Below are 26,806 nucleotides of genomic sequence, written 5' to 3'. Positions count from 1 at the left end.
AAGAAACCTGGAGGTCCAGGAAGACTGGGGAAGACCAAACGGAGGAGCGATGTGATCGATATGAGAAGTAAAGGTGAAGAGTCCAGGTAAGAGCTGGATTACAGGAAAGCAGTTAGGCCTAAACTGAAATATAACTACATTAAAGGGAGTGAGTGGCTCCAGTTTCGCTAAAAGCAGTTCACAGAAAGATGGCATAAAGGGAGAAAGATTAAGTTAAGTGAAAATCAAAGCCCAGAAAGCCTTTTGAAATTACTTTATTTTGTAAGAAAAGCTTAAAAATATAAGTGAGTAAGAACACACACACAATCTCATTGAGAAAACTAGAGCATTATCATTATTATCATTATCACTAGTATCATTATCATTGTTGTTAAACTGCTTATAACCCCTGACTAATGTAGCACCATGATTTGAAAACTGTAAACAAGTACAATGACAAAAAGGAGTCATTTTCAGATCTTCAATTTATTTTCATTTGAGATGGTAAAAAAAAAAAAACAATCAAGTTTCAAGAATACATAACCCCCTTCCCCATTCACTGTCCCCACATATATAAAATTAAGGCCACTTTCAAAACTGTATGTCACTGTCCAGCAGGACTTTTTAATGACAATGTACAAAAACACATTCTTTACACAGAGGACAACAACAATAATAGTAATAGTCATAATAATAATGACAACATCATTTATAATAATAATCAGCACTAAAGACATTGATATAAAAAAGGAAAAGACACAGTTGTATTTATTGCTTTACTCTGATGAACATAACTGCCAACACTCCTGTTTTCCCGGGTTTCTCCCGTATTTCAAGGCCATCTCCCGGCGCCCTCCTGTTTTGTTGTTTCTCCCGGGAAACTCCCGTAATTTGCATGGCCCTCAAACTTTTTTATGAATACACAGATCAAAGGATGTTTGTCTGATGTCACCCAAGTTGCCAGATCGTCTATGAAACACATTGAGTCGTGTGCGCAGCTGCGCCCCCCCACACACACACAAAAAAACTCCCGTATTTTGAAACCGAAATGTTGGCAGGAATGCTGATGAGTGTATCTCGTGCTTCATGAGGACTTAAGCTATTGTTTTGTTTCACGTTTATGGTCCATACTGGCTCTGACATGTTACTTTACTGGAAGATAAAGAAACACAATGACTATGCCACTGTGGTTTCCAAATGTGTGTGTTAATGCGAGTGTGTGCGATCAAACACGCTCTTTGCTTACTCGAAGGAACATGCTAGAATGGGCGTCATGAAGATGCAGGTTTGAAGCGGAAATTCACAAGGACACAAACACTGACCACTGACAAAAACTAAAAATAAGACATTGAAAAAGGCTAAAACAAACAGCAATGAGCTGGCGTCAGTAACCACGAGGAGTGAGGCGGAGACAGAAGGGAGAGAGAAAAAATGGAAGGATGAAGTGGTTGAGAGATAGAGCAAAAGGAATCTGGCAGTGGTAAGAATATTTTAAAATGCAAGTCTGGTGCTTTTCCTTCTGCTCTTTCTCCAGTTTTATCTCTTTCTCTCCTGCTCTTATTTAATCCGTGTTCAACATTTCCTTCCACGTTTTTTTCTCGTTCTCTCCCTGTCTTTCTCTCCTCTCTCCCTCCCCTCTTCCCCCGTCTACACCTTGTCCAGTAAAGATCGTTGGCAGTAGAGGAGGCGGCGTGGGGTACCGTAGCGACGGAAAAACACCAAGGCTGCCAGCGTCGCAATCACACACACTAACAAGAACAATGGCACCACCACCGCCGCTGCTCCACTGCCACCACCTACCCTTTCCTCCTCATCCACTTCAATAATAATGACCTCAGTGTCCTCCTCTTTCTCTTTCTCTTTCTCCGTCTCCTTCTCCCTTTCTCTGTTCCTTTCTCTATCTCTAGTTCTGTCCTTATCCTCCCGCTCCTTGTCCTTCTCCTTCTCCCTCTCCTTGTCCCTGTCGTGTCCGCCTCCTCCTCTTCCTCCGTCAGTCTTGGGGTCTTCATTGGGGCAGCCCATCCAGTCCCGAAGGGCTGATTTGGGATATCCCGGCTCCACACGCATCACCTGATTGTTGAACTTCCAGTACTTGTTGGCTTTGTAGAAGTAGGTGTACGCTGAGGGGTGGAAGAAAGAAATGTGAGAAACAAAGCTGAACTGAAAAGAAGAGCAACTTCTACAAGTATTGGTCCACACTAAGATGTGAGAAATGAATCTAGGTAATATCATACACACCACCCTTACCTTGATCTTTGCTCATGAAGGCCGCCTTGATGTTGTCAGGCACTCCCTGCCACACACTAACAGATTTTGGATAGCCATCGTCAACGGTTTGTGATTCTTCGTTGAAACGGTAATACCTTAACAAAGAATGAGAGGAACAGGGAAAGAGAGGAACAGCTATGGTGAGTTAATGGTCACAGTTAGAGCCCCGAAAGACTTAAATATTAACTTGCACTTTGATTATAAAGACTTGTGACTTGGACTTGTCTCGAAATACTCATGACTTTTCTTGGACTTGTCCTAAAAGATTTGAGACTTGACTTGAGACTTGGACTTGTCTTGAATTACTCAAGACCTGACTTGGACTTGACCTAAAAGACATTTTAGACTTGACTTAAGACTTGTTTTGACACTCTTGCCCTAAAAGACTTAAGACATGATTTGAGACTTGTTCTGACAGACTTGACTTGGACTTGACTTGGTCACGAATGATTTGAGACTTTACTTTTGTTTGGCCTAAAGGATTTGGGACTTGACTTGGACCTGGCCTACAGGACTTGAGCTTTGCCTTAGACCTCCTCTGAAGGACTTGTGACTCGTTCTGACACACTTGAGACTTGACTTGGAGTTGTCTTGATTGACTTGAGACCTGACTTAGACTTGCCCTAAAGGATTTCAGATTTGACTGGCGACTTGTTCTGACAAAATTCAGATTCAGATTCAGCGTGTTTCTGCTGAACTAAACCACTAGGCAGACAAAATTTGTGTTGCTTCTGCAGAAATGTGGCAGATGGATTGGTGTTAATTCTTCCAACAGCCAGACTAGGGCTGAAAAAACTAAGACAAGGAAAAAAGGTGTTGTCTGGTCTTAGGGCATGTGCAATCTCACTTGTTGTTGTTTTTTAATAAAAGCATACACTTGTCATGGACTTTGCTTATGTAGGTAGCTGTCTGCACTGTAATCACTGGCTGCCACATTTTGCCCAACTTTTTTATAACTATGACTATGGTGTAAATATAGGGGGGCTTATCAAGCTTTAAAGTTCCTCAATGTTTGTTTTAATGTTTGAATGAGAAGCAGGTTTGTAATTCAGGTTACTGTAAGTGACTGACTTCAAGTGTTTAGACCTTATATGGTCAACATTATCATAACATATCTTTTGGTGGTGGTGACGCAAATGGATTTTCCTTGGAATCAGTAGTTTATAAAGTTCAGCACAGTTTCTTTGTGGGATATGATACACACAAACACACATGCAGAAGATTACTAACTTGTTTGCTCTGAAGAAAAATGTCTGTCCAGTGGGGGTGTAGTAGAGAGCAGCGTCTATTCGATCTTTCGGAATCCCAGTGCCCATTTCTTTTAGACTCTTAGGGTAACCAGAATCCAGAATTGATTCAGTGAACACCCAATACCTGTCCCCTGGAGAGAGAGAAAGGCAGAACGAGGCAGAGTGGGGACAGACAGACACAGAAACAGAGGACGAAAACATGTGAGATAACTGCAAGATGTTGCCTCTTTGATGACGACTGCTTTTAAAAGGGAAATCTTGTAAAACTTTTGTTAATATACTATAGCCAGATTTACCTTTAAAGAAAGCAAATTTCCCATCTTCCCTTTCAAAAGCGGCATTGACATGAGTGGGCAATCCCCTCCAAAAGTGTCCAATCGGCATGGGATATCCATCCAGAACATGGTTGTTACGTACCCTCCAGAACCATTTATCCTGAAAGAGAAAAGAGATTTATTAACAGCCTGCTAGACAAACCATGTCATATCAAAAGTCCAACAAGGTTGTGTGGGTTTACCTTGAACACAAACATTTCTCCTCTGAGGATGGCGATGGTGTCGAAGTGGCCATCACAGATGTTGGGGCCAAAGCGAGGCTTGTCTGGTGAATATGTGGGCTGGGGGTTGTGGTACGGTGTACGGGGTGTTACAGGAGGGGGCTGTGGGCCTGATCCAGACCCTATGTGAACAAGGTCATATGGAAATTATTGTCGTAGACCTAACCTTAACCTTGACGCAACATCTAATGCTGGTCATGTTAGATCAAATGAAACTCAGTGATCCCCCATGCAGAAAATAGGTTATTGTAGCAGCAGACGGCAGAGAGAAAACAAAAGTATCAAGGATTAATCAAACAAAAAATCAACAAAAAACAAAAGGGGTTTGGAGCAAAAGTTAGGTTTTGGACAAAGGTTTGATACATCATTGGAAAGATGCAACGTTTTGCATCTACTTTTCAAGTCTACAGATTTCTGGTGTTGTATCACTTAAGTTCTTTATGCTTCAAAAATTTGATAGTGAGAATTGCAACCATGAACTAAAGACAGAGCTCTTTCTTTTTTGACAGTGCTTTGGATCATGAACTGTCGATAACGCACCATAAAGTTGCTGTACGCCTCTGCGATCGTCGTCAGGAAGTTGGAAGTTCTCGGTGTCCATCCACTGGTAGAAGGGAGCCATGATGGCTGAAGGGTCATTGGAGTGCTCCAGACCCAGAGCATGGCCCAATTCATGCACCGCAACCAGGAATATATCATTACCTGAAACCAAAATGCCATTTAATATGATTTTTTTCCCCCAAATAAATGAAAGTAAAAAGGAGACATGAAAAAAGAGGAATCTCATCTTATGTTGATGAGATAATGAGTACTAAAGGAGAAGGAGTAAATGTTGCTGTTTCCTCATTGTGACTCAAACACACACAAATACTTATCACATCAGTAAATCAAAAATAAAATGATCTGCAGGTCATGTGAAGATGTGTCTGACTCAAACAGCTGAGAGCTGACAAAAATAAACACTTCTCCATTTCTGCAGTCTTCCCGTAGCCCAAGGCTTTCACTCCCTCAAATGTACTGACACAAGACCGAACCTGTTGATGCTTGTGTTTTGCTCACAACAGCAAAATTAAGAGCCCTGACTCCCAACATACTGAGTAACTCCGGTTTAAGGGAATCACTAAAGAAAAAAATGTCAGTTTCAACATTGATTCACCAGAGCCTCACCTAACAGATCCCTGTTTCCGATAGTCCATGGCTCAGCTGCATCAAAGTGGGTGTCCCCACCGATGCCATTCCCGGGGAAATAGGCATGTGCCAAGAAACCCCCCTCGCCATCGAACGGGCTGCTGTCACCATGGAAACCCTCGGCGAAGAAGATCATAATGTCGGCAAACTCCTCCACCTTGTCCCGTATGTAACTGTAGGGGATTTCCCGGAAACGAAGCGGGGTGACGCTCTCCCACACCTTGAAGGCCTTCCTGATGGCCTCGTGGGTCTCGTACTCACCCACCTTAGGGGTGTAGTTCTGTATACTGAAGAGTGTGTAATTGTGTGTGTGGGTGTGTGAGGGGGGAGGGTGGGAAAGGTAAGACATGGAGTTATTTACTCTTCATAGGAAAACCATTTCAGTTGCTCAGTAGTTACCTCATCAGTTTGGGTTTTCTCACATCAGTTAATTGGGTACAAAGATAAAATGAAGCCAAAAGAAATCATAGTGTAAAATAGCTTTAAATACTGTTCCATCATGCCTCTGCAAATGCAGCACATTCACTTGGAGCTTTGCTGACTTACGAGAAAGTGATGTCATTCTTGTTCCACTTTAGGCCCTGGATGGCATAGCGCTTCCTCCTCAGGTTGCTCTTCAGCTCGGCACCAAACTTATCTGGCACACCACAGCGTGGTCGCTTCATGGCCCTGCCAAAGACAAGACATAGTCCACTCAAAACACGGTAATAAATACTACTTTTAATTTGAATATTGACTTGCAGGTGACCCTGTTTGGATGTTGTACTTTTACTGCATGTAGAATAAAACTGTTTGAAGGTGCTCACTCAATGGTGTTGGCGTCAAAGGTGCCGGAGACAGTGAGGCCGTAGAACCTCTGCATGGCGGCGATGGCTGAGGAGACGGAGTGAGGGGAGCGGAGGGAGTGGGTCCTCATGTCCCCTGGGGGCAGGTAACCGTACTGCTGCAGCCATGACTTTAAAGCAAAGCAAAAATGGGGACAACAGTGTGACTCATGAGATATATTGCAAAATGAAAGCAAGGAAACTCCAGTCTCAGGGAAAGAAAAAGTGAAGTCACATTTATTTCGATAGCACATTTAAAACAACATGGATTGACCAAAGTGCTTTACAAACATCATTTAATTTAACATATAAAAAAGGTTAAATTAGACACAGAAACATATCATATCTCAGGTGATTTTGTTGTTGAACCAGGGTAAAGGAACTCTTTGGTATGATGTTGATTATGAGTTACAGGGACTACAAGTTCAGAATGTTTTTTATGCAATTGCAGCAAAAACACATTGCTCACTGACAGCGAAAATAAGCTCTTGAATAATGTCTTTCTGTGTTTTGGTATCTGGATATTTGGACAGCAACATCATTTTAAGCACCTGGCACATCTCCATTTAATGACTAAACACAAAAGCTATTCAAGCATCAACATTCGGCTCTCCAGTGAGGACCATAGTTAATTGAAACTATGGACAACATGACAGAATAACAGCAAGCTTAAGCCCAAAAAAAGCTTCAAACAAAGACAGTTCAGGTTTCAACTAAAACTCTACGAGCAACCCCCCTCAAAGTGTTAAAGATTAACTTCAGTTTCTACATTGAAGTTAATCTGTAGCTACTTGTTTGTGTTTCAGTGCAGATTGCGACACTCATCCCTGTTGTTGAGTTTGTACATGAGGAAAGTATTAGTTTAAAGCCCTTCAAGCACCTATTGTGATGATCACTGAGTTCTTCAGGCCTTCAGATCCCTCAGTCTCAGCTTAGCTTGACCTTACTTTCCCCTGGAAACCCATTTCACCGCGGTGCTGGTTTGACATCTGGACCTGTGCCAGCGGCTTTGCTCCGCACCTCTCCCACACAGCTTCTCCTCAACTCTTTCCCTCTAAAAACTAGAGCTGAAAAATAACACTGAGGCCATTGTGAGTGCAGTGAAAACCAAGACCACTGTGATATTCTGCTGTACACAGTCACTTTGTGAGCTTGTAATGCACTTTTAGGTTGTGTTTTATTGTTTGGATATAGTATGGGCTTGACTGATAAAGGTTACCTATCAAAAATACGCTAGGGCTTGATGTGACGTAATTTAATGTGATCTGTTGTTTTGGATAGTTTGGATTAAAAACTATAGGCATAGTGGGTGTTTGTGCAGAAAAGGGGAATGAGAGAGAGAAGAGAGAAAGATAGGGAGTGTCCCAGGGTGAGACTCAGGCCTTGGGCAACCTCAGCCGATGTCTCCAGTCGAGCAGCAGCGTCAGTCAGTAATTTAACTGGGAATTTCTTCCTTGTCGCATCCAAACCTCAAAGTCTAACTCTTCCCCCCACGTCCATGTCTCTGTCTTCGCCTCTTCACTCCACCCCTTCTCTCCTCTCCCTCATCCCTCTCTTATGGAAAAGCCAGGGACTTGAGGGTAAATACTTACGAACAACCACACCCAGAGCCACTCAATTATTGCTGTATATCTGCTGCTAAAAGTTGCTAAATACAATGAAGGCAAAACATGTTTAACTGTCTTGTTTCAGCATTTTTCCACTAATGACGTGCATTACAAAGCAAATGTGAATACGTGCTCAGGTCTAGGTTTATGTTTACGCAAGACTATACTGGTGTGAGTTTGGGAGGGAGTGACTAGCAGAATGGCATTTTGGAGGCCCTCGAAGGTCTAATCTCTCCCTCTCTGTCTGTCCTTGGGAGACATGGAGGTCTCGCTGTTTAGACTTCACCCTTGAATGAGCCCTTTCTGGTTGTGACTCACCCATGGAGCTCCAGTGGACACATAAAGACTCACTGTTTGCCACTGTTACAGCACATCCACATGAGCGGGAAAGTCAAACACAAACTTTAGCATCTCAGAATTGGATGTATTTCGCTGTGAATATAAGAAAAAGGGTGTTTAAGGCTTGATTTGACTGCTTTAAACCTTATTCTTCTCTTTTACGCATTCACTATGTTTTTGTTCTTTGCCCTCAGCTCAGTCAAAAGACTGCTGTTGAGTGACACTGAACATTTGTTGTAACTTTAAGGCACCCACACCTCTTTCATGGGTCCCTCAGGTGACTTGACAAAGTCTTATTCACGGTCGCACTCGGCTATTTTTGACCACACTAATGGGCTGAGTAACTAAAGCAGTAGCAGGAAGAGGAAATGGTCACTATTTACAGTGGCATAGGAGATGACAGCCCCAGCTAATACAGTCTTTTGATGTAGAGACGCGGTTCCCAACGTTACTGGTCAGTTGTACCCAGAATGCACCTTGGCCCAAAAACAAAACAACTCTTTCTCTATCTCTTATTGTTTCTTAATGTAGTACTTGATGCAGTTCAGCATATTTGATGACGTTGACTTGCATGATTCTTGCAATTTGGGGTTATAGCCACATGGTTGAATGCACTTATGGTAAGTCACTTTGGATAAAAGTGTCAGCTAAATAAATGTAATGTAATGTACCACCACAGCGCTGTCCAATGAACTCAAATAGCCTTTCATTGACAACCCATAATTTCAATTATTTATCCATTACTTTAAGCTAGCTATTTCTACTGTTTATTCATTACCATTAGCTATCTATTTTAACCATTTATTCATGACTATTAGCTATTTCACCATTTATCCATTACTTTTAGCTAACTATTTTAACCATTTATCCATTACCTTAAGCTAACTATTTTAACCATTTATCCATTACTTTAAGCTAACTATTTTAACCATTTATCCATTACTTTTAGCTAACTATTTTAACCATTTATCCATTACTTTAAGCTAACTATTTTAACCTGCTTGCTTGTTAACTAGTTTTCCAGTACTCTTAAAACCCAGTGTTCACATATTACAGCTGACTCTGAGGATTTTCTTTTTCATTCAAACCATTTCTTTTTTTTTATTAGTTGAGCTACTCCACAATCTTTCCCGGTTAGGAATTACCGATGCAGAATACTAAAAACTGCTGCATGGAAACATTATATAGTTAAAGTCACTCTGCATCCCTTGATTTTTAACAATGCAAAAACTTAGAGAAGCACAGAGCAAAGGTACTTTTTGGAAGCCAAATCTGGGATTTTGAGGTAATGGGTGCAGCTCGCTCCTATGCAGTGATGTGGGTTTATTGTTTAATGGAAGATCTACAAAAATCAAACAACGGTTGCTATGGATGTCAGGAGGAAGAGCGCTCATTTTGCATAGGATGAGAGAGGGAGAAGGAGGGATTGCATTTCAGAAAATAAAGAGAGTCAGTTGTTCCGTTTGATGAGGGCCAATGGAAAGAAACTCTGGTCAACAGCGATGGGAGTCCAACTGAAGCATGCTGGGTATATAGCACACACACACACACAGATCCTCATTACACATCCACTCAGTCTATCCAGAGAGCTGCAGTATTATGTCAGATGTCATAAACATATGAAATTATCGCTCCCACTTCACTTGCAACAGCTCATTATCGGCTGTTAGCGTGAACCCTGCTCATTTAGGAAGACAATTAGGAAGAGCTCCACCACACACAAGTAAAAAATGTCTTTAAATGTGTACGTGTCTATGTCCCCAGCTGCGTGTCTATGTCCCCAGCTGCGTGTCTATGTCCCCAGCTGCTGTCTATTAAAACAACCATTCTCCAGCCAACAACAATAAGACCAATGACAAATGAGTAGAAAAACACACATCTCTGAAAAACTAAGAAAAAAGCTTCCCCCGAAATTTGGCTCATTACTCACTTCCTTTATGAACAGGAAATTAGGTAATGACTTTGCATATTACCTTATTTCCTGTAACACGTCCTTCCTTTCCTCAGGAAGGCTGCCCTCAGGCCACCCACTGGTGATCTTTAGGATGTGGCTTTGTCTGAAAACTACGCACCTTCCTTCCTTCCTTTCTTCCTCTAAATGACTATTAAGACATCAAGATGGGACTGGTGTAAAGTTACCAGTTTAACCAATCTGAATTCTCTTAAATCAATGCTTGCTCTCATTCGGAGCAGAAGGAAAACGACATAAGATACAAAGCCTCTTCACAGCAATTAGTAGCCTGAATTATGTACATGCGATCTCTGCACCTAAGCACTTTGTGTATTTGGCATTCAGCTGTCTTCATCTGAAGTGAGCTCACATTTGTACTGTTTGTCCCTGTGATCTGTCTAAATTGTTGCATTATCTGATTATGTTTTTTTATGATGAATGTGTTTGTATATCTGGCTGCAACTACATTTCCCCTGTTGGAATAATAAAGTTTGCCTTGACTTATATTCATACAGGTTGTGTGCATGACAGCTATGATTTACATCCTGTCCTATTCATCTGGATAATTGCTTCATTTTCCATCTACACATTTCCCAGATTGCATCACTCCCATCACCACAATGCCTTCCTTTCTTGTCATCTACAGCCTCCTCACTGTCTTCTCTGCTTTGCTTTCATCATTTCATTTCATTTCATGTCCATTTATCTTCCTTTGTAGTGAATGACCTCAGCTTGTAGCCATTTCTGTGTGTGTGCGTTTGTTCATAAGAAAAGATCTGTGCACATATGGTGTGTGTGTGTGTCACAGACAGGTGGGTGCTGACACACCAAGGTATTTTAGTGGCGAAACAAAAACCCACTGCCCACGTCCTGTCTCTGCCACAGACCACAGGACATGACCTCTGCATCCTGAAGATCCCTGTCTGTTTATCTCACCAGCACACAACCGCTCACTTAATTAGACTTACTGTTAATTAAAACACAAACATCCTACTCAGTAGCAGAACTGTGCATTGATACTGGTGACTTGTGGGTTTGTGGAGGCAACATATGAGATCACACACATTCCCTTTTTGAATGAAGTAAATAAAGACACAGGAAGCAGTGGTTTTATAAAAACAGAGGAGGTGAATCACTAAATGAATTGGAACTTTTTGAACCAACACACTTTCCGGAGAACTTCAGGCAAAGCCTGTCCCTGCATTTTGGTGCAAATTTCCGCAGAAACTTGATAGTCTTTCTACTTGATCAACTCAAAACGAAAGGACCTATTTCCAAAGTAACAATTAACTTGCCGCTCATCTCCATGTTTCAGTTTCTACATTCAGTTCATGGTTGATAACTTTTACACTCTTGCTGCCTTCCACCCAGATCAATTGCAGGGAAAAAACCTAACTTGTGTGACTACCTTCTTTATTCTCTTAGGCTTAGATGTTGTTTTAAGTGCTTGATCTGCCTAGCATGTTCAGTCTCATCTAATTTATGTCGTTGTTTAGCGTAAGTTGCTTAGCATTACTTGCTACAATAAATATTTTGTGCTTGTCTCGCCATTTGTCAAATAACATCAAAAGGGAGTCGGAGCACCGCAAATTTAAGTGAAAGCATTATTTTGTTAATAGAATTTTAATAAAGTTTATTTAGTTTATTGCTGAAATACCTAATTCACTTGGATTTTGCTGTGATTCGTTTAGAAACACTGTTATTCTGGAAAAACATGCACTTTGTGTTGCGTCTTTTTTTCCACAATTAACCGACTGATTGTTGACACATCTAACAATCGATTGAGGAACTGCCTTGAACTTGCATTCCCCAGTATAGCTCCTGCAGCCACTAGCTACATATATACTCCTATGAACATATATCAAATAATAGAAATGACTCTAACATATGTCATTTAAGATTTTAATTTATAGAGAAAACAGTATATTGTTGTGTATTTCTTCATTGTTCTTCACCACACACACACACACACACAAACACACACACACACACACAGTATTTACTCATGGTACTGAAGGAAGCAGGTGTGTAGGGGTATCATAACAATGTCACTTCCTGCAACATTAACACAGAGCTTCCTAATGCTGCACTGGCTGTGGGGTTGGAGGACTGCTGATACCGCAGACCAGAACAGGAAAATCTCTGCTAAGTCTTCTCTGATCTACAACACTACCTGCTACCTCAGCTCAGTGGGTTATTGGAAGCCTTTAATGTACAGAACTAGAGTTCAAACTGTAGTATTTTTCCACAGCTGATCATGGCTGAGATGCTGCAGAACCTCTCAGATTGTAAACCCCCCCCCGCCCCCCAGTCCGCTGAGCCATAACTCAGCACAGATGTCAACAATTACATCTCCCCCATCCCTCTCAATATAACTGTACCCACAGCTATCAATCCCCCCCCCCTCCATTCCCACAAAAATTACCTCTGTCTCTGCCCCGACCACAATACAAGCTCATGCATTTCTCCTCATTTGCTTTTTCTCTTGCTCTCCTGATTTTGCCCTCTCAGCGCTTCTCGGTGTTTTCACGAGCGCTATCATCATTATGGGCTGCTTCCTCTAACTCAGGGTCAAAGCCCTTCCCATATCCCTGCGCCAACAACAGGCAACTGTTGAAATTACTACCCACCAGGGTGCAATGTGTTGACAATCAGATTTATTTATTTTTGTCAAATCAGTTATTGAAATTAGTAGCAGGAAAGATCCTTCACTCTTACATATGAGGATACTCGTGATTTAAACTAAACTCTCAATGTATTTCCTTATCCTAGCTTTCTTTATCTTATATTTCTCACATAATCATTTGTTTGCCTTTATTCCTCAACTCTAGATTTATTTATCAGGTTTTAATGATCTATTTTAGATATATTTATCTGGCTTATTCCTCTATTCTGCATTTATTTTTTCTGGCTTTATTGCTAGATTCTTGATTACTTTATATGGCTTTATTCCTTGATTCTGGATTTATTTATCTGGCTTTTTATTGCTAGACTCTGGATTAATGTATCTGGCATTACTCCTCTATTCTGGAATTATCCTTCACCTTTGGTTTACTCCTCACCTCTTCCTTTATTCCTCACCTCTGGCTTTATTCCTCACCTCTGGATTGATTTGTCGCTCCGTCGCTCCCTGTGCGCTCAGCTCCCACACCACCGCCAGCAGCAGCAGTCGGACAAGCGATTTGAGCTGTGTCGCCATCACTTGACTCTCCAAAAAACAATAAAAAAACGGACAGATTCGCGCGATCTTCACTTTGCTAGTTGTCAAAACATTATCTGTGAAAAAACGTATCCCATAAACGAATTTCCGGGATCGAGATCGACTTGGCGCAAAGCACAAAAAGAGTTTCCAGAAGATATGCAGCTGTGCGTCTCTGCAACTTACTTACTTACTTGAGTTACTTAAACCACGAGAGGTATTTGTCCAGTCTGTGCATTCTTCTCGCGTTTTGGTGAATTTTATTCCTGCTTTACTGGAAGCAGGAAATCTGAAGGGGGGGCTCTGGAGCTGCAGGCTGTGCGTATTTTATGTCCAAATTCAGCTTGCGCTTTGCTCCAGATGTTGCAGCCGACTTTGTTATCATGAAGCAGTCTTAACTCCTTGCTGTCCTCTCTTCCCTATCTTCCAGTCGGCTTATTTTGATCCCCTCTCCTCTTCCCTTCTCTCCCCGCTGCAGACGTGGTAGTTTGATACTCCCCGGAGACCTGTAGCTGGAAAGTAGAGGGCTGTGAACCTCCCCCTCCTAAATCAGCCCGCCCCACTGACATGGAGGCCTGGAATCAACTTGGTGACCCTCGCATCAGACTTGGCACGGTTTGCTCTTACCCTTAGGCTGTGATTAAATGCCTTTATGCTCCTTAAAATGTATGAGGCTGTTATTATCAACAGAGAAGAGATCACAAACACTGAGCTGAATGATAAATTGGTCAACAAATTACGCAACTAAAAACGATTTGGAACACAATGACCTCACGTGAAGTTTCTACAGCAATATTTTGAAGATGCGTCAGGGTGATTTATCAATACAGCCATCTGCTCCTATGATAGAAATATGGCTTCACCATAACATACAACTCAGCCATGTGTTAAGACATTTCTGCCACTATAAAAACTATTTTTTACCCTTAACCTTCTTTTCAAGCCCAAGGCAACAACCAGATCGTGTTAAGCTATTATTTTCATAATGTTATACTGTTTAGGTTTTAAACATGGGGAACATTTTATTACTGGCTGTCCTTACTGTAATGGGTTTTACAGATTAATACTCCTGTCTCACACTGATTCTTAATGGGTGCTGCACATAACATAGGCCCAAACATACTGTATACAATATGCAGCATTAAATTGTGTTTAAAAAGGGGAATTGCGCCCTCTAATGCACATGCTGCACATACATTTAAACAGTAACATGTCAGATGAAGTATATAACCTCCTACTATACATACATGCCTTACACTGACCTTGGATTATTTTGTCTTGCATGTTGCTTTCTGCTTTCTTTAAGAGGGAAATACTCTTAAAAATACTCCATTACAAGTAAAGTCCTGCATTGAAAAAGTATGTAAGTATTATCTGCAAAATGTACATAAAATATTACAAGTAAAAGTACTCCAGTTAGAAAAAATACTTTTGAATGTGTGAATACTTGTACTTTTACTTGTGAATACCTTTATATATTATATCATTAGATTATTATTACTCATGTATTAATGTGTATGCAGCATTTTACTGTTGTAGTTGGTTGAGGTGGAGCTAATTTTAAACTATTTTGTATAGGACTGCAACTAGTGATTATTTTTTAATCTGCTGATTATTTTCTCCATTAATCGATCGATTGTTTGGTTTGTAAAAATTCTGAAAATAGTGAGAAATGCCGTCACAATTACCCAGACACCTTCACAATGCTTGTTTTTGTCCAACCAATAGTACAAACCTCAAAATTATTCAAATGAATAAAATAATTAAAAGGAAAAGCATCAAATCCTCACATTTGAGAAGCTGGAACCATAAAATGTTTGGTATTTTTGAATGAAAAATGACAAACGATTATCAAAAATATTGGCAGTTAATTTTGATTGTTGATCGTCTGATTGATTGAGTAATTGTTTCAACTCTACTTGTAGTTTAATCTATAACAAAACAGCATATTTTATAAACTTTTCATATGTTTTGTATGGAAAAATCTTAATTTGTATAGTAACTAGTGACTAAAGCTGTCAAGTTAGTGAAGAAAAAAGTACATTAGTTTGCTCTGAATTGTTGTGGAGTAGACGTATAAAGTAGCATGAAAAAAAATGCTCAAGTAAAGCACAGGTACTTCAAAAATTGTACTTAAGTACAGTACTTGTGTAATTGTACTGAGTTACATTCCACCACTGCCAATTATCAACTGACGAAGTGTGCTCATTGCCATGCATGTGCCACAAGCACTAATTTGTTTAGTATATTTGTATAGATTTCACATCACATAGGATGGCTGCTGTGGGCATGATGCTTACTAGCAGGTATGTGTGCACATGCATACAGAGACAGTGGAGATTGTTGTGGATTACAGAAAGAGCCCAGCCCCACCCACCCCCATCACCGTGTGTGACTCCCCTGTAGACACTATAGAGTCCTTCCACTTCCTGGGCACCATCATCACCCAGGACCTCACCAAGAAAGCCCAGCAGAAGACCTACTTATTGCCGCAGCTGAAGAAATTCAACCTGCAAAGACAATGATGGTGCACTTCTACACCATCCATCCTCACCTACTCCATCACCACCTGGTACGCTGCTGCCACTGCCAAGGACAAAGGCAGACTGCAGTGTATCATTGATTGAAAGATTGTGGCTGACCCCTCCCACCCTGGACACAAACTGTTTCAGACACTCCCCTCTGGCAGGAGGCTGCAAAACCTCACGCCACAATTCTTTCTGTCTGCAGGTGGCCTCATCAACAAGGCCTGGGACCCCCACTGACACTGACTCTCATAACCCACCCCCACCCCCCATAGTACAGTATACTCATACTGTAAATGTTTGCACATTCCCATGTAAATATTTTCCACATTGCATAAACTGTCATTCTGATTCTGAAATGTATAAATGTATAAATACATACACACGTAGAGAAAATTGTTGAAGACTTGAGACACACACATTTCCTGTAACCTGCCTTATGTGCACACAGAAGAAAGACAGCTGGCCCCCTCCACTCCCCTTGTCCTCTGGGTTGATGTGACACAAGAGAGGGGAGCTTTGATTGTCTTGGCAGAGAGCAGAGATCAATGACGTGTGGCTGTAAGGGATCATGGACATTATAACTGAACACACAAATGCCTTCAAGCATGCATCCATGCTGTGTCTACAGAAAAAAACAAGTCAGTACACCAGTTACAACATATTTAATTGTGTAAAATTCTGTTAAACATGACTGAGCAAGATTTTGTTTTTCCAAATTGGTTTTTAATATGGAGATACTGAAAGTACAGCTTACAACAAACAGACATAGACTTTTGATATATATAGTAACTTAGAGTTTTAGTAACTGAGAAAGTGTTACAGATATTACTTTGGGACCAAACAACAATCATAATATTCACAAAGCTGAAGGTCAAAGGTCACACACAAGACCATGTCCTCACTGGGTTCACAAACACTGCAGCTGTGCTTCTGGTTTGACAGGACAATATAGTGAAAAGTAAACCACAATGACATGAGTGAGTAGTTTATCTGAACCACAAGATGGGGGACAAAAGACTTAATACACATTCAGTTTGTTGGACTTGCTTGCTCATGCAAAACAAAGTATTGCTTTGCAAAACAAAGTTAGGTAAATTAGGTAAGCAAAACAAGCAAAACTTTGTGTTGCTTACCTAATTTCCTCATTTATGTCAGTTCCCTCTGTAACCGAAGGGAAGAATCTTTTAGATATAAAACAGACCTAGGTCAGGAAGCATTTGCAAAGCAATCTTCTTTTGGTTAGCATGGGCCTCATTTGGTGCCAGTTGGATCAGATTTGGTATATGACACAACACGATGAGTCCCAAAATGTTTACATATATTTTAAACTATTCTTTTAGTGTAAATTGTGACTCACAAATTAGCTGATGATATTTAATTTGTTCAAATGTGGTAAACCTTACCTATCTGTGCCTGGTAAGTAAATAAATGACAAAAAAATATATACTGATAACTATTTGACCCAGGTCTGATATGAAACATTAACACAACAGGGATACTCTTTTTTTGTTAGAATTTGCATCAAACTATTAACAACTTCAGCCAGACAAAGGTAGTGTCACTTTTTATCAAATCCAGCAAAAACTGGACTCACTTTGTTACTTCTTGAATATTTTAACCTTTATTTGTATAATAGGTGTCTCTTTTTTTAACACAAGACCAAGCTGGTTGACTCACAACTTTCACATACAAACATTTTACTTTGACTATCAAACTGACAGGCTACTTGAAATGTGTTGAGGAAGCAGTACTACGCAAATGCCCATACAGTTTCACCAACAGGTAAACATTGATTGAAAACACCAGAATATTATCCAGCCAATCACGCTGACTCGAGTTATGACCCTTCACTAGACTCTTCCCTAGCTTCATCAGGGGTTCTTGGATCCATCTGAGATCGAACAGGTGATTTTGCAGACCGTGCCAACTCATTCTCTCCTTGGCTGCCAGCGGTTGGGTCATCAGTTGGCTCGTTACTGGTGTTGAGGAAGGCTTGGTACTGGTTCCAGAAGCCTGCTGAGCTCCTGGTGGCAGGAATGTTCAAGGAAGTCATAGATGTAGAAGAAGGAAGTTGGTCAGCAGAGGAACGACTACTCCGGGCTGCTGGACGTGTTGTTTTGGTTACCACGCCATGGTGCTTCATGTGCCCCTGGGAACATAAAGGGTTAGGGTTAGGCTAGGTATAACTATCAAACATACCCAGTATAATGCAGTGTAGAGTAAAATCCATGGGTAGTTTAGTCTGACATATGAGTGGAGCTTGCAGCTTTTCTGTTTATGGTCCACATGGACTAATTTCTTATGGACTAATATTTCAACACAGTGTGAGTCTTCTTCAGGTTTCCATGATGAAGATGCTCATTGTATTGAAATATTAGTCCCTTGCAAGATATAGTTCTGTACCAAAGAGGTAAAATATTGTTTAAACCTCCTGAAAGCTTTGTACTACAACAATTACTCTGCTAACATATCCATACATCTCATCAAAAGAAGTTATTTTTATATCAAATCATTTTTTTTCCTCACCTTCAGTCCACTGCGACTGGCATACTCTTTTCCACACTCAGCACAGCAATAGGTCTTCTTCTCAGGACGAGACATCGGAGATGGGAGGGTTGGGGCGAGGCTGATGGGAACAGAAGCATCCAGTGCTTCACCTGGAGCCAATCCACTAATCTTAACACCTTCCACCCGGTCTTCTTTCCCATACGAACCAAAATGAAAGCTCTGACGTGTCTCCCTTACAAAAGTGTCAGCTCTCTGTGATGCACCCCTTACCTCAGCACCAATAGTGTCAGCAGTCTCCAAAGTGGACGTAATTTTGGGGTCCTCATCAGGCACAGTTACTTGGTCTTGCTTTGGTGTTGCTGGTGGAGGAGACTGATCTTTGTCTTCTTCCATGGGTTCTGGTGATTGGGGCCTTGGGGAGACTGAGTCTGATTCCAAGGTTGGTGTTGCATTAACATTAAGAACATCTTGACTCAGGATGGGGTTAGAGGAGGTACTGGGACAGGTGTAAGCAAAGGGGGCACCAAGGGCAGGTGTACTTTGTAAGTCCTCCAGGTTTGATCTGGAGCCAAGGAAGGCATCAGCGGAGGTAGATGCTTCATCCTCTCCACAGTCCACTACCATAGCAATAGATGACACTGTGGTTTTAGTGGAGGAAATTGGTAAGGGGGTGGATTTAGGAAGATGAACATCAACAGTGGCTTGTTGTTCAACTTGGTTGTCTTTGCCAACTGGGGAAGCTTGATCTGACTGCTGGGAGGCTGGCAAGGGGGCACTGACACAAAGGACAGGGGGGTCTACACTGCCTGGTGGTGGAGTTTGTGTGGTGGGATTCATGAAGGGGTCAGGGCTAAGGTCAGAGGGGGGGATGAGGTCTGGGCTGGAGGACCCAGATTTGCTGGAAGTTTTGGTGAATTCAACTGATTTCATACTGCCAGAGACAGGGACCGAGCCAACTGCTGGAGTTTGAAATTGTGAGCTTGGGACTGGGCTCTTAGAGTGGCCTGCTAGAGGAGGTGTTTTACTAGATGCAGTATTTGGGTCAGTGGACTGGGATTGAGATTGTGACAAGGCATTGGCATTAGATTCAGCTGGCATCTCATGTGCAGAATCCTCAGTGCCATCTGTGGGCAACTGTCCACCAAGGTGCATACGGATGTGGTGCTGGAGCACTAGGGCATTAGTGAACTTACGCTGGCACAGGGGGCAAGAGTTCTGGACACGTGCATTGGGTGGTCGGGCATGATGGGTGGCCAGATGTGACCGCAAGCTGCCTTTGGTAGAGAAGGATCTGCCACATATCTTACACGGAAAAGGGCGTTCTCCAAGGTGTGTAGCCTGGTGCAGACGCAGTGCTCTGGGACAGCTCAGCACCCGTAGACACACCCCACACTGATTGGTTGTCAGGTTGCCAGCTGGACCTATGATGCTTAGTGATGGTAGCAAGCCCCCTGCCATGGCTCTAGCTCCATTGGCACTCATGCCGAGGGCAGCAACCATCTCACGGGTGAAGTTTGAAACAGAAGTGGAAACAAGAGTCGAAGATGGTGGGGACGCCATGACATATGTGGTAGAAGTGCTGGCATTTGTGAAACGACTGTTGGCTGGACTTGCTGAAGAGGTAGTGGTACTGCTAGCCAACATCTCCAGCATGGAAGAGGAAGTAGAGGAAGAAGTCCATGGAGAAGAGGAGCAGGGAGGCACCTTCTCTAGCTTCTCCAACAGCCTCTGCAGCTTGGAGGTTTCAGATGTAGGAGTGGAGGTTGCCATGGAGGAAGGCAGGGAGGATGGAGTGGTGGTGGGTAGACCTGGGACTTTGGGAAAGGAAGAGAAAGGGAACGAAAGCTGAGAATGGCTGGAAGGAGCAAGTTGGTGGGAGCCTGGAGTAGACGGTAGCGGGGTGCGTAGCAAGCCCAAGGCTGGATGGTTGTAGAGGGATGAGTGTGCAGCAGCAGTAGCGGAAGAAGTGGAGACAGATGGGAAAAGGAGCTTAGGCAGGTGGGCTAGCTGGGAGTAGGCTGCAGGTGAAAGCATTGGGGCATGAGGGGGAGTATTCTCATCAAAGTGCTGCTGCTTGGCACCCTTGAATAACTCTGTGATGGTGGAAGACGAAGACAAGGAAGGGTTGGAGAGGAGAGATGTAGCCAAAGAAGAGGTGGAGGCTGAAGAGGAGGAGGATGAGCCGGAGGTGATAGAGGCTGCAGCGGCTACAGCTGCAGCCCTATTGAGCTGCAGGAGAGAGTGGGAAATCAAAGCCAGATCCACACTAGGGGCCAGGGGTAGGGTAGAAGGGGTAGATCCTCCAGAGGCCCCCAGAGAAAAGCCAGTGCTGGCACCACCGACCTCCATATGATCTCCACATGTTTCATCCTCAGGCCTGCTTTTTGGCTTCTTCTGTATCATATTCATGCCACTCGTGCTGCCACCACTGCTCATGGTCTGTCCCATATCTGATCCCCCAGTGGCCCCTAATGCTACCCCAAACAAAGAAGGTGGCAGGAGTGAAAGTGAGAGCTCAGGGTTTTGCTCACGATGGCGTAGGAAGTGCACCTTGAGGTTGCCTCGTGTGGTGAAGCGGCTGAGGCACACAGGACACTGGTAGGGTCGTTCTCCTGTGTGTGAACGTAGATGTATCTGTAGGGAAGAGTCACTGCTGAACATTTTTCCACAAAAGCGGCAGGCATGTTGGAGGCGGCTACTAGTGGTGGAGCTGGATGCAGAGGAAGAGTCTGCTCCTCCAGAGACAGATTGCAGAGCATGTTGGGAGTTTGGGACCATAGATACTGATGTGGGGAGGGATGAGTTTAGGAAAGACCGGCCACTGTTTCCACTCACTGAAGTAGTATTTGGAGATTTCTCATGAAGATAGCGGTTGGGCAGAGCTAAAGACAGAGCTAGCGGATAAGTGGAGGAAGCCATGGAGATGGCAGCAGAGGAAGAGGTACAGGGAACTGAGGTTCGAGAACTCACCCTCAGATAACCATGAGCCCCTGCAGTCCCTCCTGTTCCTTCAATCTGGGGATTGTGGGGCTGCAGGATTTGAGACAGGGAACTGCTTGGCTTTGTGGTTTTGTTAGCTGCCTGAGAAGGGAGCAGGGAGGAGAAACATGCCAGGAGAGGAGCCACTGAAGTGGAAGGCTGAGGTGTAGTTGGCTGAGTAGTTGGGCTGGCTGCCCTTTTGCTGCCTTCCAGGCAGAGCTGAGGCAGAGGAGGGAGGAGATGCTGGGAAGGTGTGTCTATGGTATAGGAGGCTCCACCGAGGCGTAGCACCTGTCTACAGATCTCCTCTGTTATCTGCATCTGGTGGATCTGCCTTTGCTGCAGCACCCGCAGCTCCTCCAGGATCAGGGCAATGCTCAGTTGGGCCCTAGAAGGTGCAGCTGAGGCAGATGTCACTCCTGGGCTGGGAGTGGGAGTAACAGGACTTGGGGGGCCCTCAGGCACACGGCTGGGGCTTCCAGGGTGCGGTGGAGGACATAGGGAGGCAGAGGACGATGAGGAGGAAGAAGAGGTGGTGGTGGTGGCTGAAAGCCCCAACTTGGGAGAGGCCATGTGTGCGCTTCGGGAAGGGTGGATGAGGGCACTTGTAGAAGACGTAGGATTGCAATCAGACAGTTGAAGGGCAGGTGGATGTTGAGTTTGGGAAGAGAGAGAAGAATAAGGGAAATCAGGGGAGGGGGAGGGCTGTGGGTCTTTGACGGGCTGGTGGGAGGGCTGGCTTGGTGAGCAGGATAGCAGTGGACCCTCAGTGGGTAGCGAGGGGGTCTGAGAGCCCTTGAGAGATGAACGGAGTGCGAGGGGCGGCTCGGAGCTTTGAGGAGACGAGGATGGAGAGCACAATGGAGAATCCAGGATAAATGGAAAGGATTTTGACTTCACTGCCAAGTTGTCATCTATGGAAATTGAAAGAAGAAAATCTAAATGTAATTATATCATCATTATTGGTAAAAAAAAAAAAAAATCCCCCAAAAAATCACAGTTTTGGTCTACAATCTTTTATAAGACAGCTTTTTAAAAAACAAAATAAAATAAAGTAAAAATCCACATTTCAGGGCACTTAGAAACAACTTACAAAAACCAGCAGTGACATGTAAAGGATGTTATTAGGTGGTTACTTGATGTCTAGGAAATGGAAGAATTCAGTTGTCTATGAGGTGACTTTTAACCTCTGGGTTTAATTTCCACCACCTTGTCATCCACCACTGCTTTCTTTTCCTCTTTGTCCTGTCTATCCTCATCAACTGCAGCCTCCCCACCACTGTCGCCACACACACGAACACACACAGATTCCACTGATCTGCAAGAATACACTGCTCACCCATAGAGGAGCCTACCTTGTTTCCAGGGTAACACGCACAAGACAATGGACTTTACCTCACTCCCCCCCCCAATAAAGCCACATCCACACTCTAAGATACTCTTCCATCCCTGCCTCTCTCTCTCTCTTTCTTTCTTTGTTTTCTTCCTCCTCTATTCAATCAGCCTTTCTTTCATCTTCTTAAGAGCCCTTCCCCCAGTAGCCCAATGGGGTGCTAAGGGTTAGGTCCTGGTTGGGTACTGGACACTGTACTGAGTGCCTGATTGGCTGGCAGACTTGACCTTAAACACTCTGAGGTCGCATTCCTGATACGTTTTAGGACCAGGCAGAGGAAGAGAGGTGGTGTGCAAAGAAAACAAACAGCCCCGCAGACAGACATGATGACTCACAGACCATCAACAAGCTAACTTAGCCCAGAAAAGCACAGAGGGACAGAGGTGAAAGCACATACACATAGCATACCTGTAAATGCACAACACACAGACACACAAAAAGTGAACACGTTGTATGCACAGGGTTGCTCATGCACACGCAAACACATACAGAACTTACTGCTGTTTGCTTGAAAGCTACAATTTTATGACACAATGTGGGCCCTATTCCTGTAACTGGAGTGGATTGACAGACAAATACACACATTTGCGTACACACACACACACACACACACACACTGTCACATACACACTTCTTCATGGGTATGTTCATGCTTCACTGCCCAGCAACAAAGCTGAAAGGGGACAATGGGGTCTAATGCTATTGCAGTTAGAACACCTTATACAGTGCCTCACAAAGTTTCCTTTTCCTTGACCTTCTCATGCTCATCTCTTTGCTTCTACCAAACATGTATCTTGCTTTTCGTTATCATTTTCAAATTCCCAATATGTTCTTTTTCACCAATGTTTCTCTGGGGATTTACTGTATATCACCCTCTTCTGGGTGGTCTGTGTCTTTGAACGTGGCAGTGATGAGGAGTGAAGACATTTGGGTTTTACAGGGCAAAGAAAGCAGCTAATGGCTGCAACCACAGAGAATGAATTAAAGACTCTGTAGACCAATAATTCCAACAACCCTTCTTTTTCTTAGTGTGCAAGTATAACATGCACCTAAATATAGTCTACTTTTCAAATGCAAATTAAGCAAATTGAACTGTTTAATAATTATGTTAAGAACCCATTTATAAATTACGGTTGAGATGACATCTTAATCAACAAAATAAAAAACACGTCTTAACAGCCCCCTAAGTCCATAATAAAATTTCGGTTCAAACTCCAAAACTGCTATTTCCCATATGAGGTATATAAGTCATCCTAGGTCAAAAGTTACCTGTGTTAGAATGACACAGGATATACCATGAAATAATATGTCCACACTGTTACACTAATAACACTATGGACTATTAACTGGCACAATCTTTGCATGTTGAGGAAAAGTGAGTTTTGAAGTCTAAACTTCCCAACCAATGTCAATCCAATCCTACTGAAGAACCAGTATTGATTTGATATATTGTCTATTTCTCACCATGCTCAAGTATCCGACAGGCACCGAGGGTCAGGCTCATAAGTTGCTGGGGTCGTTTCTGTTTCCGACGGGACATGCTTCTGCAGGATGGGACCGACGCAGGGGCGCATTGGCCAACACACAACTTTTATTCTGTCTCCCTGCACACTGAAAAAAGTAGGTATCTAAATTACTTAAAGGGGAAAAAAATGGAAAAACTAAAGTATCATCTCCAAAAATGTGACAACGGATGCTCCAGGCTGATGAGTCTCAATAAAGCGTGTCCATGTAGGTGACATTGTGGTGCAGAGAAAGAAAAATAGAACTAAAGTGCCATGTGACAGTTTCTCTCGACAAGTCTTCCTTTTCTCCAAACTCACCGTTGGCCCTCCTTCTCTCCACGCACACACACACACACACGCACACACACACACACAGCTCACTTGTTCACCCACTACTTTGCATTCAAATGGCGTGTGAACACCCCTTCTTTTGAGCCAAGAGTCCACTGCCTCCCTTTAGTAACCCCTCATACATTGGCGCTCAAGTTAATAACATAATGGCCCTTGCCTGGGCTTCCATTACTGATACGAGTCTATAAAATCTAAACCTCACCGTGTGTGTCTTCACAGGCGGGCGTAAAAGCCAACGCCAGCTCTGTTAAAAGAATTCAGTTTTTTTGTTTTTGTTTGTACATTAAACCAAACATATTGTGTCACCGGCCACCGTGTCGCACACACACACACACACACACACACACACACACTATTCAAATCTATTCAAGGTTTGTGGTAGGCCTATGTGTGTGAGATTTCACGATGCCCTCGCCGCGTCTACACAGGCTCCTGTGTGAGCTCAGTAAACAGAGCGGCTGAAATGAGGTGGAATTTGCAACAATGGCGTTGAGGGAGCACAGCTGAGTGAACATCACCCTCTCAGAGCCTCTCCAACACATAAGGCCACTGACTGGAGGCACAATGCTCCCTTTTCACCCTCATCCCGACTGCTTACCACGTGGAGAGAGGTAATGAAAGAAAGACACAGCCGGGGTGAGGAGGAAAATCATTTTTCACCCGAGCCCTGTGGCACCCTCCTCAACACCCCCCCTCCGTCTCTTTGAGGCTTGGATAGAATAATAAAATGCATCCGATGTTTGATACAAAGTCTGGACGTTTTAGGTCCTCACAGTGAAATCAGGTAATGATTTGTGTCTGAATTATTTAAAACAGGCCTTCCTTTGTTGGACAGTGGAAGTCCTGTTCATTTAATATAATAGACAGTTTAACAGCGGGCTCATATCATTTCTGTGGGCCTACGGACACTTTTCTATGCAAACCCAGCAGTGATTTTCGAACAATATAAAAGGATTAAAAAGAAATAATTAGCTATAAACGTTTGCGTCACTGCGTAATCGATCAGATTTTGTCAAAGAGAAAGAAGTGATAACTCGAATAGTTATCAAACAATCGAAACAGAGAATAATATCATCGTTTTGAGAAAAGAACTCTATTGTGCCAACAACGCATTCGTATTTTTCGTGCCATCTTGCCAATATGTTCGCGTATACGACGGTCGGACGTTCTAACACCAATGTTTGGAAACAAGCGCAAAATACAGCGGTGAGATGCGCGTCCCCGCTACTGTACGGCGACCTGTTGCACGCCACGCGCGCTCCCACATCATAACAAGTTATGATTCATAAAATATTATGACTTCCACAAAAAATACAGTCCCGGATGTGCATTTCCCCCACAGGCCGCTCGTCGCCGACACAATCCCTTTAAATATAACACAAAAACAACTTACCATGTTTGAAACGATGATTTTTTGCAGCGATATTGTGTAATGACAAGGGGGGGGGGAGAAGCTCAGGAGCTTATGTTGGGTAAGATCGGCTCCGTCTCTCAGCCGGGACACTGGCGCAGCATTTCCCTATTCACTCCCAGGGATGCGCAGTCGGGCAGCCGCATTTTTTTCAATTATTTATCTCCGTCGCAAATCGCGTTTCTTTCTCTTATGACAAAGGGTTATTATGCCTGAATGTATTTACTCATAGTCCTCTGGCAGGAGGAGAAGCGGGGCGGTGCAGATAGCTGTAGGCTACTCGCTACAAGGGGAGGATTATTTTTCTTGGCCGTGCGTGCTGCTCTTCCTCCTCTCTTTGTATTTGTCGGGGCCTGCTCCTGTCAGTCCTGTCTGCGCTCTCTGCGGTACTGTCTGTCTGTCTGTCTGTCTGTCTGGTTAGCTGGCCAGCTGTCTGTCTCCCTGTCTCTTATAATTAATGGCCCTCGCCGGCAGACGGTCCTCTGGGAAACAGTGACCACGGTTACCTCCACACTGGCTCTCAGTGTGCATCTCACACTCACAGGAGTGCAGGCCCGGGCACACACACACACACACACACCTCTAACGCAGGGCTGAGTCAGTCAGATGGTGATTTAAGATTTGCACAGGTGTGCATGATTGCCCCCCCATAAAGAACGTCATAATTCATAGTTTTCATATATCAATAATCAATCATATATTTGGTCTCAGTGACAACAGAATTTGTTTTAAACGTTGGATTAGTGGCACTGCACATGTTATCCCTAAAGATGCAGTGGGTTCTCATTACAGTCTTTAATGGGCTATTTTGGGTCTTTGACTCACACTGTAGGAAGCACACATTATTTAAAAGCCAAAATGACCTTGTTTGTCACCCAATGCAACCATTTCCACAGACAAAGGCAGGTACTTGGACCTCTTCACCATCATATTTTGGTCATTTGGAGACAATATACTGAAAATATATAGA

The 26,806-nt window shown here is 43.1% G+C and overlaps 2 protein-coding genes across 2 annotated transcripts; both read right to left on the bottom strand.

Annotated features, from left to right (window-relative positions):
- Positions 1-238: 238 nt before the first annotated feature.
- Positions 239-13,677, bottom strand: mmp14b (matrix metallopeptidase 14b (membrane-inserted)). Its single transcript, XM_044220146.1, has 10 exons — positions 13,063-13,677; positions 6,048-6,196; positions 5,788-5,910; positions 5,221-5,528; positions 4,594-4,755; positions 4,015-4,175; positions 3,794-3,932; positions 3,478-3,628; positions 2,227-2,342; positions 239-2,099 (listed from the first exon to the last, which is right to left on the bottom strand). Exons 1-10 carry the CDS (start codon positions 13,159-13,161, stop codon positions 1,627-1,629), a joined length of 1,881 nt encoding a protein of 626 aa, XP_044076081.1. The 5' UTR covers positions 13,162-13,677; the 3' UTR covers positions 239-1,626.
- Positions 13,678-16,390: 2,713 nt separating this feature from the next.
- On the bottom strand, positions 16,391-26,361 carry sall2 (spalt-like transcription factor 2). The gene is made up of 4 exons (XM_044220142.1): positions 25,819-26,361; positions 24,034-24,180; positions 18,216-22,090; positions 16,391-17,838 (listed from the first exon to the last, which is right to left on the bottom strand). The coding sequence occupies exons 2-4, from the start codon at positions 24,107-24,109 to the stop codon at positions 17,527-17,529; spliced, it is 4,263 nt and encodes a 1,420-aa protein (XP_044076077.1). The 5' UTR covers positions 24,110-24,180; positions 25,819-26,361; the 3' UTR covers positions 16,391-17,526.
- Positions 26,362-26,806: the final 445 nt, after the last annotated feature.

The sequence above is a fragment of the Siniperca chuatsi genome, linkage group LG13 (assembly GCF_020085105.1).
Source record: "Siniperca chuatsi isolate FFG_IHB_CAS linkage group LG13, ASM2008510v1, whole genome shotgun sequence".
Taxonomy (NCBI): Eukaryota; Metazoa; Chordata; class Actinopteri; order Centrarchiformes; family Sinipercidae; genus Siniperca; species Siniperca chuatsi.
Note: the sequence above shows the minus strand (reverse complement) of the source record. Positions and strands in the feature narration are given on the sequence as shown.

Excerpts from the sequence above, each read along its gene's own strand:
- mmp14b (XM_044220146.1), bottom strand. The coding sequence starts at position 13,161 with ATGGCGACACAGCTCAAATCGCTTGTCCGACTGCTGCTGCTGGCGGTG. Across the intron at positions 5,911-6,047 it reads TTTGACGCCAACACCATTGA|GGCCATGAAGCGACCACGCT; the intron begins GTGAGCACCTTC and ends TGTCTTTGGCAG. Across the intron at positions 4,176-4,593 it reads AGGCGTACAGCAACTTTATG|GGTCTGGATCAGGCCCACAG; the intron begins GTGCGTTATCGA and ends TTGTTCACATAG.
- sall2 (XM_044220142.1), bottom strand. The coding sequence starts at position 24,109 with ATGTCCCGTCGGAAACAGAAACGACCCCAGCAACTTATGAGCCTGACC. Across the intron at positions 22,091-24,033 it reads CTGTCGGATACTTGAGCATG|ATGACAACTTGGCAGTGAAG; the intron begins GTGAGAAATAGA and ends CAATTTCCATAG. Across the intron at positions 17,839-18,215 it reads CCAGTCGCAGTGGACTGAAG|GGGCACATGAAGCACCATGG; the intron begins GTGAGGAAAAAA and ends TTATGTTCCCAG.